Here is a 13463-nt window from a genome sequence, read left to right on the forward strand (position 1 = left end):
AAGGTGAGAGGCAGGAGCACCAGCCTAGAGGGAAGAGCAGTATTCCATCAGGCTGCGGACGAAAGCTTTGTAAGTGGTCAGGAGCTCAGGTGGGCCGAGGAAGGACTTTGCACGATGGAGGATTCCCAGTCGGCGACTGGCTTTGGAGGCGAGGTTGGAAATATGGTTTTCTCAGGAAAGGTCATGGCAGATAGTGAGACCAAGAAACTTGAATGAAAGGACTTCTTGAAGAGGATTGTTGAGAATCCAAGAGGTTCGAAAGGAAAGACAATTAAAAGATGATGACATCATAATGACATCACAACACCTAATAAATCAGTTTAATTGACAATTTGATGTCAACATAGAATTCTTTGATCTTAACAACATAAGCTGAGTAACTTTAAAATCTCACCATAGGAGATTAAATAATCAAATTAAACTATTTTGTTTGTCTTCGAAGGTAATTACTAGATGATGATGTCATAGAAGACATGATGTCATAGAGCATGACTTCTTGAAAAAAAATCTCTAAGCTCATGTGGTGCTTTGATGAAAAAAAATGGTGCCTTTGTCCACCGTCTAACGATCCCATCGTATAGCTACCTTAATTACAACACCTTGGCTTTCACCACGACTAATGGGGCACGAGAATTAAATGGCGCGATGTGTCACGTGATCGTGCAGGTTGAGCCAATGAACCAATCAGGAAAAGGCGACATCAACGCACTAAGGTCATCGTGCGTTCCTTATCGATGCCATGGAGGTACCTAATGATTGTAATAATGGTAGTAATCCAATGTACACAATTAGGAACAGGTAGGACAACAGTAAACAAATTGAATGTGTCCTACTTCATGATGCAGCGCCCCCTTATGGTTTTGCATTAGAATGGCAGTTGTCATTTCCAACAAGAATGAATTTCCAAACTAAGAAAACGTGGATCTCTGGATGTGATACCGAACCTCATGTGAAAGATACTGTGGGATCTTAACGTCAACGGTGCGCACGGGACAATGGGATTGGTGGCCCCTCGAAAAGTGTTTATCGACCTTCCGTCATGGCCACAAACACCATGCGGGTTACGTAGCTACCTCATTGCATTTCACGTGCCTGGGTGTTGTTTCCCATTGACTGTATTTTAAATCTCTCCCCAGAAATGGTACGTCGCAAGAACCAGCCACTGCGGACCCCCGCAACGTCCGGTGGAAATCAAGCAACGGAGGGGGAATGCGACGAAATGGTCAAACAGGCCACGATAACCGCCAAGGAGTTGGGTACCGGAATGACCATGGTGCAGGAAGGTTCGCTTGCTGTTCCGGAGGATGGCAGCCAAGGTTGTTTTGGTGTGACTACTAATCGTGATCCATGGTTTGGTCAAAATGAAATGGCAGACGAGTCCAGAGGAAGGACCGAAGGATGGACGTCGTCGGCGGAGAGATGCCCCTTCGCCCAGTTGTGGAACATTGCTGCGGCCGACAGCTTATCCAATGGAACAAACGATGTGGAGGTGAGAAGTGGAGAGGACGTTGTGCTACATTAATGATAATTACAATCAGAGTTTTATTTGTAAAAGCATATTGTCATGAGTATAATTACAACCAGAATTCTGAGCATCTGATGCTAATGCTGACTATCCCAGGGCTTTGAAATGGTCTCGTTTGAAACGCTAACTCTCATAGACTACGTGATCTGGCACCTGTTTCTCTGATGGAATTGCAGAGCAGATCCAATGCCTGCATTCAGCCTTTGCCTTCACAAAGCAGGACTTCAATCTATCCATCACTACCTATCTTGTATTCAAGCACAGGAACTCTGTCTGCTCGACATTTTGAGAAGGTCCAAAGATTTCTTACCAACCTTGACATCTCTTCGACAACTGGAGGAGACATTGAGTTCAAGTTCCTTAAGTGCTGCTCATGTCAACCATAAGGAAGGTTTCAAACCAACACGCTGCACAATGAAGATGCTAACAATGACAAGGTTCACCACAAACTGTAAAAAGCTGGTTGTGGTTGAGAAGGTCATTAATAGAAAATGGAAACACCATGAATGGTAGAGCCGTCCGATTGGCTCGACTCAGGTCAGACAATTCAACCACTCTGCGGTCTTCCTCCGGGACCTTGTTGTTTTCTCGGTGTGCTCAACACTAAGACTTCAACTCTTTCATTTTGACTCCTGGATCCCAAGTAGGTGCCTCATTGCAGATAGAAAAAAAAAATAGAGCAATCAGAGATTGCTGACCCTCACGAAGACTTGTTTTGCGTAGTGTTTGTGTAGTTTTGTGCTGTGTATTTTGTATGGCCTTTGTGTACTGGTGTGTTACCTAATTAACAAGAGACACTTTATAACTGCTGGCGGTGATGACCGGGTACCAAGACGTCCCACTTTGATTCAACCCCGCTTTGATCGGACACCTGACCCTGACCCATGACGTTTATTATTATTCAATTGAATTCAGAATGGGATTAAAATAAATTCAATTCAAATCAAATGGAAGACCAAAGAAGTACAAGTCCTGCATCGGAGTCATCAGAAGGAACCCGAACAAGCAAAAATCAGAGAAGAAGTCATCAGGAGGAACCTGGATAGGACTTGCATTTCTGCTGTTACTCCTCTACCCTCAAACCCATCAAGGCACAGCCAAGTGAGCCTCATTCAAAATCTATCCAAATATATATAAATATAAATATCTATATACATATAAACTGCATATCAAAAAGAACCCAGATCCCCAAAAAATTAAATAATTCTGGCTGTCAGAACATGCATCCGATCAGGTTGAAATTGAAAACATTTATTCCAGTTCACTACTAGATCATAATTTTGAAGTTTCATGTCGATTGATTAAGCGGTTCAAGAGAAAGACTTTTTTTTTTTTTTTAAAGATGTTCGCTCAATCCAACATGGCTGCCAGACCATGTGACATCACTTATTCGTGAATACCCTGGTATCCCCAAGGCCTGCGGAACATTTGTGTGAAGTTTCCCCTCGATCTGTCTTGCCGTTCTGGAGAAGAATATTTATTTTAGGTTTTAGGGGAAACCCAATGTGGTGGCTGTCACATGTGCGAACCTTTTGTTCATCATGGAAAGGCGGTCATACGTGTAAAGTTTCACGTCGATCTGTTTCACCACCGCTTCAGGGAGGGGGATTTTTAAAGGTTTTTTTTTTTTTTGAAAAAAAACAATATGGCTACCGAATGACGTGACCGATGACGTCATAATTATCATCATAACATTCTACATGAGTGGTCGCACCAATAGTGAAAATGTCGTCTCAATCTGAGGAGCGGTTGCGGAGAAAAACACGAAAGTTCTGTGCGGACAAACAGACAGAGAGACAGACAAACACACAAACAAACACACAAACAATCGGACCGAAATGCAATACTCTCTCCTTCGGTGAGGGTAAACAACATTTGAGGAAATGGAAAACTGGTGATCAGGTGTAGATTTCCTTGGAATTCATCAGGACAGGGGGCTCTTGACAACACCTTCGTGTGCTGGCGATGTCACATGTGCACGTTGTTGGTGGGGGGGGGGGTTGTTGTTGGCACCACATAAGAGCACCTGTGATGGGAGGTGTTCGAGATTCGGATACGACGGACGTGCAGTGAGGGTCAAGCGAAGAGATCTCTACTTGAGGACGTCTTTGTCTCGGAATCTGACGCGCAACCTTCGTGGAGGGTGGCAGGTGACGTAGTACTGCGGAACATTTTCGTGATGCTCCACGTGATCACGAGGACGTGTGATGGCATACTCTAGTGATTTGATGAAAGTGAAAGACTTTTTTTTATTTTGGACTGTTACTCGATAAACAATTCTTGGGTTGTCTCAAGTCGCGTGAAAATGAGGACCGGTGTAAAGTGGGATGAAGATGAAGATCATAGGAGCTTCAACTGAACTCGGTGGCGTAATAGCTGGAGCGTCGCTCCGAGTCAAGGAAGTCGGAAGTTCGAACCCCATCCGAGTCACACCAAAGACTTTCAAAAAGGGTACGTGCTGCTTCCTTGCTTGACACTCAGCGTGCGCAGGCTTGATGGACCCGATGGACTCCTCCAGTCTCCAGTGCTGGAGTTCCTTGAAAGGGAAGTCAGAATTTCTGGGAGAGGGACGACGTTGCTTGTGTAGGACAGGGTCATTAGAGTGGGGCGGTGGGGTTTGAGTTGGACATGACGGGATTCGAGTGGAACGGAGAGATCAGTACGTGGGAGTAATGTCATCCTGTGCCGAGCGGCTTCACGATCTCATGCTGAGTGTAAGTTTCTCTCAATCTCAGGCGCCTTGGACATAGCAAATTCCCTTGTCCGTTGAAATCCCACTTTTCCAACGAGTTGTTATTAAAAAGTGCAAAAAGAAAATTGCAACCATTCACAATCACTCTCGAGTTGAAGTTTGGAAGACTCGGACCTGGACGTCTGAGCTCCTCATCGACACGAATTTCCGACGATTTTAAATTCCCCAGTTTCCCTTCTACTTACGAGTCGTGAAAACGTTCTCTGGAGGACGAAGCGCCAAGTCGGGTTCTTCGAGGACATCCTCGTGGCCGTCATTTATCTACGAAAAGTGGGAAACTATTTGATAGTTGCAATGGTCCTCTGAGGTCGAACCTCCGGAGGCATCCAAGCATCCACCCGAGGGATATAGTCCGTTCGCATGACCCGTACAGAGGTCCAGTATTGGCGCCCGCTTTCTTGAGCTCATCGGAGCATCTCCAGAAGACTCGTCGATAACCTCTGTAACCTCACGAAGAATAACCACAAACTTAACAAACCCTTACGGGTCATTGCTGGCCCGGAGGTAAAAGTATTTTGACGTTAGGAGCATTAAAGCATGCAAGATGGGGAGGCCTTTGGAACAAAGAAGCTCCTTTGTTCTCAAACATTTCTGAAGGCAACGTTACTCCGAGTTAATGAAAAGGTGGTTTGTAAAATATTGTCCAATTATAACAACGCAGTGTGAAGAGCGAGGGTGCGAGGGTGTAGGAATAGCGGCGGCGGTGGCGCTCTGTACCAGTATGTCGGGAGGAGTGTCGGGGTGGAAGTGCCTTGCAGGTCTGAAGATGAATCGCTGCTGAAATTTTGGTGAAATATTATCGAGCTCGAACGGCACTGAGTGGAGCACATACCTCCTCCAGGCCGAACAGCTCACAGACAAGCAGACGCACAAACAGGGGTGAAAAACGCACCTCTGGTGGCGGTCGTAATAAGACGAGCGAGTCAAAGGGAAAGAGGAAACCCGTGAATTTAACGGCGTGACTTTCGGTCGGAACACTACGCCGGGTGTACCGCTCCGAGTCGAGGTGCATTGTGACGTCACAGTTGCCGTTTCCCAGACGCTTTTGTTGCGAAGGTTTGCTCTTGCTTCGTGATCTAAGTCGCTGTGAAAATAGAACAGGCGTTTGAATGTTGAAAGTGACGCTCATTCGTTACCCACTTGTCGGTTCGGTTACAACTTCGAGCGTTCCTTCTACGTTTATCGAAATAGCAGCCGTTTCTCTTCCTGTAGATCAACAATATGTACAATGAGGGATTCAGTTCTTGGCCTGGAGTATAACGTTTATTTATAGGAAATGAGTGTAACGAAACAAAACTTCTCTTTCGTCTTTTTACGCCAATTTTAACCTTTTTCATTTCCTACTTCTGTGTTAGGCCAAAAGCTCGCCGGTCAACGCACAGTAAATACACACGGACGACGTGGAGAAACGTTACGGAAACACAATGTTGGGGGCAAAAGTTGCGCACGGTGTATAGCCACAGGTGAGCGTCAAACTACCTGGGTGAATGAGAGAGGACGTGTCATGTTCCGAGCTCTTTGTCACATTCACTTTGTTGTTTGTTGCCGATTGTTCCTGAACAAACCCTGCTGGGAGGTAACCAGTCAGACTCATCATTTCCATACATTTCCCAAATAAATGCTGGATTGTACACTACCCTCCCCCCACTCCCCACTCCCAGCTTAAACACTACCCCTCCCAGGGGTTCTTCGTTTTCATTTCATGGATCAATATCTCTCAGGATTGTACAGTTTAATGTCCTGTTTCACCTGTGCGTTTCTCTCCCATATTCCATACTTCCCCTAATAGGCAAGTATCATCGGTCAAAATACCTGTTCACCTGGTGTGAGAAGGAGCTTACTTGTGCGTTTCTCTCCCATATTCCAGACCTCCCCTAATCGGCAAGTATCCTCGGTCAAAATGTCTCTGTTCACCTGGTGTGAGAAGGAGCTCACCTGTACGTTTCTCTCCCATATTCCATACTTCCCCTAATAGGCACGTTTCCTTCGTCAAAATACCTCTGTTCACCTGGTGTGAGAAGGAGCTCACCTGTACGTTTCTCTCCCATATTCCAGACTTCCCCTAATAGGCAAGTATCCTCAGTCAAAATACCTCTGTTCACCTGACGTGGTAAGGAGGAGGAACCACCCTCTGGTTAGTCGATCAGCCGATCGCTTGCTCAGGTTATGGTTCTGCCATTGTGGGTAGCAGGTGGTGAAGGTTACTCCTTGACACCAGGTTACACCACTTGCTATTGGTTGGTCGGATGGCCTGGAGGTATGGGCACTCTCTCTCCTGAGCGGTCTAGTCGAGGTTCAAATCAACAAACTGCCACCATGGTGTTTCACACGCACCACCGGGTCGGGCATCAATGCATGTGTGCCGTCCGTCGGATGGATGTCAAACCGGATACCTGCCGTCCTGTCTGCCCACAGTCTCCTCAAAGAGTCAGCCAATTATCCTAAGTCGGCTAACCCTAACCCGAACCATAACCCTAACACCTCTGCGTCCCTGCAAGAACTCATGCGAACCAACAACCACATGCTGCAAACGAACGACGACAACCGCTCGCTATCTCAGAGTGCTTGTGGTTAGGGTTGCAACACCCACACCTGAAGCAAATTCACCTGCCCACGTGTGAGCAGCCACCTTTGATTAAGTCATATTTAAACGGCAACCTCCTCAAGTCCAACCACAACCACAACAACCCAGCAACGTTTCCTGTTAGTCATGGGGGGTGACAACGTGTTTTTGGAGCTGATGGAACGTTTAACTTTTTTCAAACTACACCTCAGGAAGAACAACAATAACGAGTGATTACGTGAATAAGGAGGTAGACCTCCTCCTTCTAAAGAGCGATTGTCTCGGGTAAGGAGAACACGTCCTTGTCCTGTATCAAGTGCTGCACACGTTGCCATCTGCCATTAACGTGGGTTCAAGTATCCTTCAGTTTGAGGCCTTTGTTCCGCCGATATTAAAAAAAACCGCGGGCCCTTTCTACAAAGGTTTCCCTTTTTGTTTTGTAATTTGACTGTTCCCAGAAACGAGTGGAAACAACCCAAAAGCCACACCAAAGGAACTGGCACAAAGTCAAAACATACACATATCTCCCCCCCCCCTCCCCAAAAAAAAGCCACGAAAAATGAAGGAAAACAGACAATACAATGGGAGCTGTTGCTAGGCAACGCAAACCTTTCGCCGGCGGGGTGGAGGCTTCGGTTGACAGAAGCCAGCGCGTTGTGGAGACTCTGAGGTGCCCCGTTCCCGCCCAATCCCACATGGGCTTGAGATGTATAAAAATTCCTTCGCTTAATGCAGCCGTCACTAATGATGACCAGATGGCGCGCGGATGATGCTGAGGATCCGCTCCGGGTGACCGGCAGCCAAGGCCCTCAGCGTCCAACACCGCGGTCACCTCGGTCGTTGTCCGTACACCTGGTGCGGTTTGAAGGCTTTGCAGGTATTCTCCGAACGGTACAGGTACCCTTTAGCCCCCCCCCCCCCGGTTGTTGAGTGTTCACGTAAACAAGACCCCGTCGGGAATGAACCCGAACACCATGAGACTGCTCTGAGGTGAACTCGCTTAGCCCTCGACCTGACCCGCGGTGCTCGTGTTGATGGTAATTCATATTTCTGACCTTTGTGCAGACTGCCAAGAATCGGGAAGCCGAGAGGCCAAACTTTCCTCGTTGGGCCGCACAGAAAGGCCATTGTGAAGACGAAGGTGTGGGAGAGGGTGCTGGGAATGGCTGCCACGCATCCGTCATTCGGTGTCTCGGATGCCCGGAAGTGAGGGGGAAGCCTGCCGAAGACCCTGCTCACCCCAAGGAAAAGCAGCACAATAGGTAAGCTTGTTCAAAGCATCTGTTTCTCACCCATTGCTCCGTTTCAATCACTTGAACCTTCCCTTGCATTAACTGCAGTACAGTTACCCAGAATGCCGTGGGGGCCACGCATCTTGGTTCAGCTGAACAGAAGTGCAGCAAAGCACACAGATACAAATTAATTAACAATCAATAAATCCTGCACTGGTTAGTGATGGGTTATTGATTCGAAAATAAATAAATAACACTCCTCCTCTTACTCATATCTCCTTCCAACCTCATTTCTCATCCCTTTCAACTCTTCCGACCCTCATCCCCTTCCCTTTCTCAGTTTTCACCTCGTCAACGTCATCCCTCCCTCCACCCGTGAGTATGTAATAAATAGATATCCCTTCATCACATTGGCATGTAAATGTAGAATGCAAGGCGAATTACAGATAGTAACGAAGAGCGATGAGGTGTTTCTCATCACATGTGGAGGTATTTTCTCGGGGAAGACAATTTTATTGACCGACGATGTGTCGAAGAGGGACGTGTTGCAGGAGGTACAGATCAAATGGTGCATCCAAACCTACTGTCACTTCCTCAGTCTTGATTGCTGTGCAAGTCCCACAGGAATACCGGATGATGACATGGCAAAGGGCCATCAGTTTACAACGGACAATAATGTGGCCCCTTCCCTCTACTCCCCATAACCGAATCCCCCCCCCCCCCCGCCATATTCTGATCTCCTCCAGATATCTTTCCCCTTCTGGATGAGGTGAGTGTGCATGGTAGTGAGGTCGTCCAATGCAGGCTGTGTGTGAGTGCATGTGTGATGTGGATGACGTGAGTGAGCATGGTAGTGAGGTCGTCCAATGCAGGCTGTGTGTGAGTGCATGTGTGATGCGGATGAGGTGAGTGAGCATGGTGGTGAGGTCGTCCAGTGCAGGCTGTGTGTGAGTGCATGTGTGATGTGTGATGCGGATGAGGTGAGTGAGCATGGTGGTGAGGTCGTCCAGTGCAGGCTGTGTGTGAGTGCATGTGTGATGTGTGATGCGGATGAGGTGAGCGAGCATGGTAGTGAGGTCGTCCAGTGCAGACTGTGTGTGAGTGCATGTGTGATGCGGATGCGGTGAGTATGATGGTAAAGTAGTCGAGTGCAGGTTGTGAATGTGTGGATGAGGTGAGTGAGCATGGGGGCTTTGGTAGTCCAGAGGAACGAGCCTTGCTGGCCTGAGTTATGAAGGAAATTCTGAAGAGCTTTGTTCACTTTCCCCCCAGGGATGTTTTTGCAACTGGAATCTCTTTCTCTTTGCAATGAAAATTACACCCGTCCCAGGAAATCGGAAAAGATCTTTGCTGCCAAGGCACGCTGTAGGGGAGGGGTGGGGTGTGGGGCTAAAATATGGCTTTTGCGATTGAGCTTGTGATGCAGTTTGTAAGAGACAAGGAATTATAAGGTGAAGCTAAGAGGTCCTGATGCAATCAACTCAAATAATTCCTGATACCGATTCAAATCACTCATAAAATGGATTCAAATTATTCCGAAAACCGATTCAAATCACTTCTAAAACTGATTTAAATCACTCCTAAAACTGATTTCAATCACTCCTGAAACTGATTTCAATCACTCCTAAAACTGATTTAAATCACTCCTAAAACTGATTTAAATCACTCCTAAAACTGGTTTAAATCACTCTTAAAACCGATTTAAATCACTCTTTAAACTGATTTAAATCACTCCTAAAACTGATTTCAATCACTCAAAACTGATTTAAATCACTCAAAACTGATTTAAATCACTCCTAAAACTGATTTCAATCACTGCTGTAACTGATTGCAATCACTCCTAAAACTGATTCAAATCACTCCTGGAACTGATTTAAATCACTCCTGAAACTGATTCAAATCACTCCAAAAACTGATTTAAATCACTCCAAAAACTGATTTAAATCACTCCTATAACTGATTTAAATCACTCCAAAAACTGATTCAAATCACTTCTAAAACTGATTCAAATCACTCCTAAAACTGATTCAAATCACTTCTAAAACTGATTTAAATCACTCCTAAAACTGGTTTAAATCACTCCTAAAACTGGTTTAAATCACTCCTAAAACTGATTTCAATCACTTCTAAAACTGATTTCAATCACTCCTAAAACTGATTTCAATCACTCCTAAAACTGATTCAAATCACTTCTAAAACTGATTTAAATCACTCCTAAAACTGGTTTAAATCACTTAAAACGGATTTAAATCACTCCTAAAACTGATTTCAATCACTTCTAAAACTGATTTCAATCACTCCTAAAACTGGTTTAAATCACTCTTAAAACCGATTTAAATCACTCTTTAAACTGATTTAAATCACTCCTAAAACTGATTTCAATCACTCAAAACTGATTTAAATCACTCCTAAAACTGATTTCAATCACTGCTGTAACTGATTTCAATCACTGCTGTAACTGATTTAAATCACTCCTAAAACTGATTCAAATCACTTCTAAAACTGATTTAAATCACTCCTAAAACTGGTTTAAATCACTTAAAACTGATTTCAATCACTCCTAAAACTGATTTCAATCACTCTTAAAACTGATTTAAATCACTCCTAAAACTGGTTTAAATCACTCCTAAAACTGGTTTAAATCACTCTTAAAACCGATTTAAATCACTCTATAAACTGATTTAAATCACTCCTAAAACTGATTTCAATCACTCAAAACTGATTTCAATCACTCAAAACTGATTTCAATCACTCAAAACTGATTTAAATCACTTAAAACTGATTTAAATCACTCCTGTAACTGATTTCAATCACTGCTGTAACTGATTGCAATCACTCCTAAAACTGATCTAAATCACTCCTAAAACTGATCTAAATCACTCCTAAAACTGATTCAAATCACTTCTAAAACTGATTTAAATCACTTCTAAAACTGATTTAAATCACTCCTAAAACTGATTTAAATCACTCCTAAAACTGATTTAAATCACTCCTAAAACTGATTCAAATCACTTCTAAAACTGATTTAAATAACTTAAAACTGATTTAAATCACTCCTAAAACTGATTTCAATCACTTCTAAAACTGATTTAAATCACTCCTAAAACTGATTTCAATCACTTCTAAAACTGATTTAAATCACTCCTAAAACTGATTTAAATCACTTAAAACTGGTTTAAATCACTCTTAAAACTGATTTAAATCACTCCTAAAACTGATTTCAATCACTCTTAAAACTGATTTCAATCACTCTTAAAACTGATTTTAATCACTTAAAACTGATTTAAATCACTGAAAACTGATTTAAATCACTGAAAACTGATTTAAATCACTCCTAAAACTGATTTTAATCACTCCGAAAACGGATTCAAATTATTCCGAAAATAGATTCAAATCACTCCTAAAACCGATTCCTATAATTCTTGATACCAAATTCAAAAGAACTAATTTCTCAGGTTTTTATCTGTTCTTGTGAACACAGACTGTTAAGCCCTAATCTATCTCCATTGCCCCACAGTGATGGTGGCCTGTTTTTACCTTCGAGGTTCAGGTGTCCTGATAGTCAGTGTCCCTTCCTCTTTTGCTGTCTGGTCATGGTTCAACCCCAAGGAGAGACTCTTTAGTGTATCGTTGGTTGGGGGCACTGCATCTCAACCCATGCCATTGTTCAGGAAGTCGATGGACTCTTCGATCTTGTGCAAGTAAAACGTCCTCGGGGCCCCATGGATGTGACTTCTCAAATGATGGTGTGCTCCTGATATTCTTTCCACGATAATACAAGGTGGATGATGGTCAGTGTATTTCCGTGGATGATGGTCAGTGTATTTCCCTTCTACTCGGGTTTTTTTTGGCAAGACAAGACACCAAAACTATGGGAAACCCGGTGTGAGACAACTTTTCCAGCACATTGTGTGCGTTTTGAGATGCTATTTCTTTGAATTTAATGTAGCGATATTGAGGATAGCGACAAGGTAGCGAACTCACCTTTAAGCTGGCTCGTCAGGATTAGATTCCCAGTCTGACTGTAAACTGTAACCCAGCTGTTTCATGGGCAGGGCATTGCTCCAACGGGTGTGCCATCTATCAGATAGACCATAAGCCAGGGACCTATCTACCAGCTTGGGATCTGTGTACCAATATCAGTTGCTGGTGTCCGTTAATGATCCCACAGTGTTGTTCGGTAAGAGTCGCCAGTACACTGGCCAATTCCGAGTCCTGATGCACACTGCAAAGGCAATGGCAAACAACCCAGTATAATCCATGCCAAACTTCTTCGGCAATACTGGGACTGTCCTTGGCAGGAAAGCGCTACTGATGGATGGAACTGTGAGAAAGGTTCAGTATCATATTCTTGAACTTGCCGTGAGTGAAACTTATAGAGCGAATGCACAGCTTAAAGTTCCCAAAAATCTACAGGTGGTCAACCATGTGGGCAAGGATAGTTTGGGATGAAGCGGTGGATATTCAGCGGTATGGTTCCATCATGGCATGACTTTCAGGATACAATGCGGTATTCCCACAAGTGTACGTCGTGTCAGTGTGGTCATCCATCGTGTATATAATGGTGCGATGTGGTGCTGGGATATCCGGTTGGGATGGGAATCTTGCCTTAATCGGTTGTGTTGTGTTGAGTAAATGTGTTGATACATGTAATTTAATCCTCCCTCTCCTTTTGCTTTAGGCCAAGGTTTGGTGAGATTCGTTGCCAGCTAAGAGGTTCTGATGCGACTCTACGATCATTGTCAACGGCTCACCGAACCCTCGGTCTCTCCGACGGTCCCGGTGGCTCGGATCATCAGCAGGTCCACGTTTGTGGATTTCCAGCCGGGGAGTTAGAACCAGCAGGTTTAAGGCCGGGGTTGGTCGGTCTGCAATACCGGAGAGTGACGTGTGACGTTGAAGTGCTGAAAGACAAGGAAGACTCTCCATCTCTTGCCAAGGTAGTTGTATGACCTTATGATACTTACCTTTTTATAGACAATACGGTACAACAATTTACAGTACAACAGCACCAGGACTGACTATCCCAGCATTTGTGCACAAAGAACGACTCAGAAAGGTTAATTTTTTTATTTTAAATTTCAAGAAACCTCCATGTTTGGATGTTATGCTGGTACAGAAAGACTACAATGGAACCCTGTGGGTAGGTTTCATCAGGGAGCATCCATTATAACAAACGATTACATAATACATTGTAAAACCAGTGCATTAAAAGAATGAAACATCAAAATATTTTCTTCAAAAGTTTGGATTACCCCTCGTCGGGAAAGAGTAGCTGCTAGTAATGAGCATCACCGACCTATGGTTGAGTGTTAAGTTGCCTGGTATATGCGTTTACTTCTTCCTTCTTGCAAATGGCATCTATCATTTTGTTGGGGCGTGACTATGCCA

The 13463-nt window shown here is 44.3% G+C and overlaps 1 protein-coding gene across 2 annotated transcripts in view; it reads left to right on the plus strand.

Annotated features, from left to right (window-relative positions):
* LOC147009127 (uncharacterized) overlaps window positions 1-13463 on the plus strand; it is a 63241-nt gene that overhangs the window by 43272 nt on the left and 6506 nt on the right. For both annotated transcript variants that reach the window (XM_085862762.1, XM_085862761.1), the window contains exons 2-4: window positions 1137-1489; window positions 7906-8102; window positions 12754-13012. In XM_085862762.1, coding sequence (XP_085718888.1) covers window positions 1139-1489; window positions 7906-8102; window positions 12754-13012 — 807 coding nt within the window. In that variant the 5' untranslated portion in view covers window positions 1137-1138. The remainder of the gene's footprint in view (window positions 1-1136; window positions 1490-7905; window positions 8103-12753; window positions 13013-13463) is intronic.

The sequence above is a fragment of the Eptatretus burgeri genome, chromosome 17 (assembly GCF_056783735.1).
Source record: "Eptatretus burgeri isolate ZD-2024b chromosome 17, Ebu_testis_v1, whole genome shotgun sequence".
Lineage (NCBI taxonomy): Eukaryota > Metazoa > Chordata > Myxini > Myxiniformes > Myxinidae > Eptatretus > Eptatretus burgeri.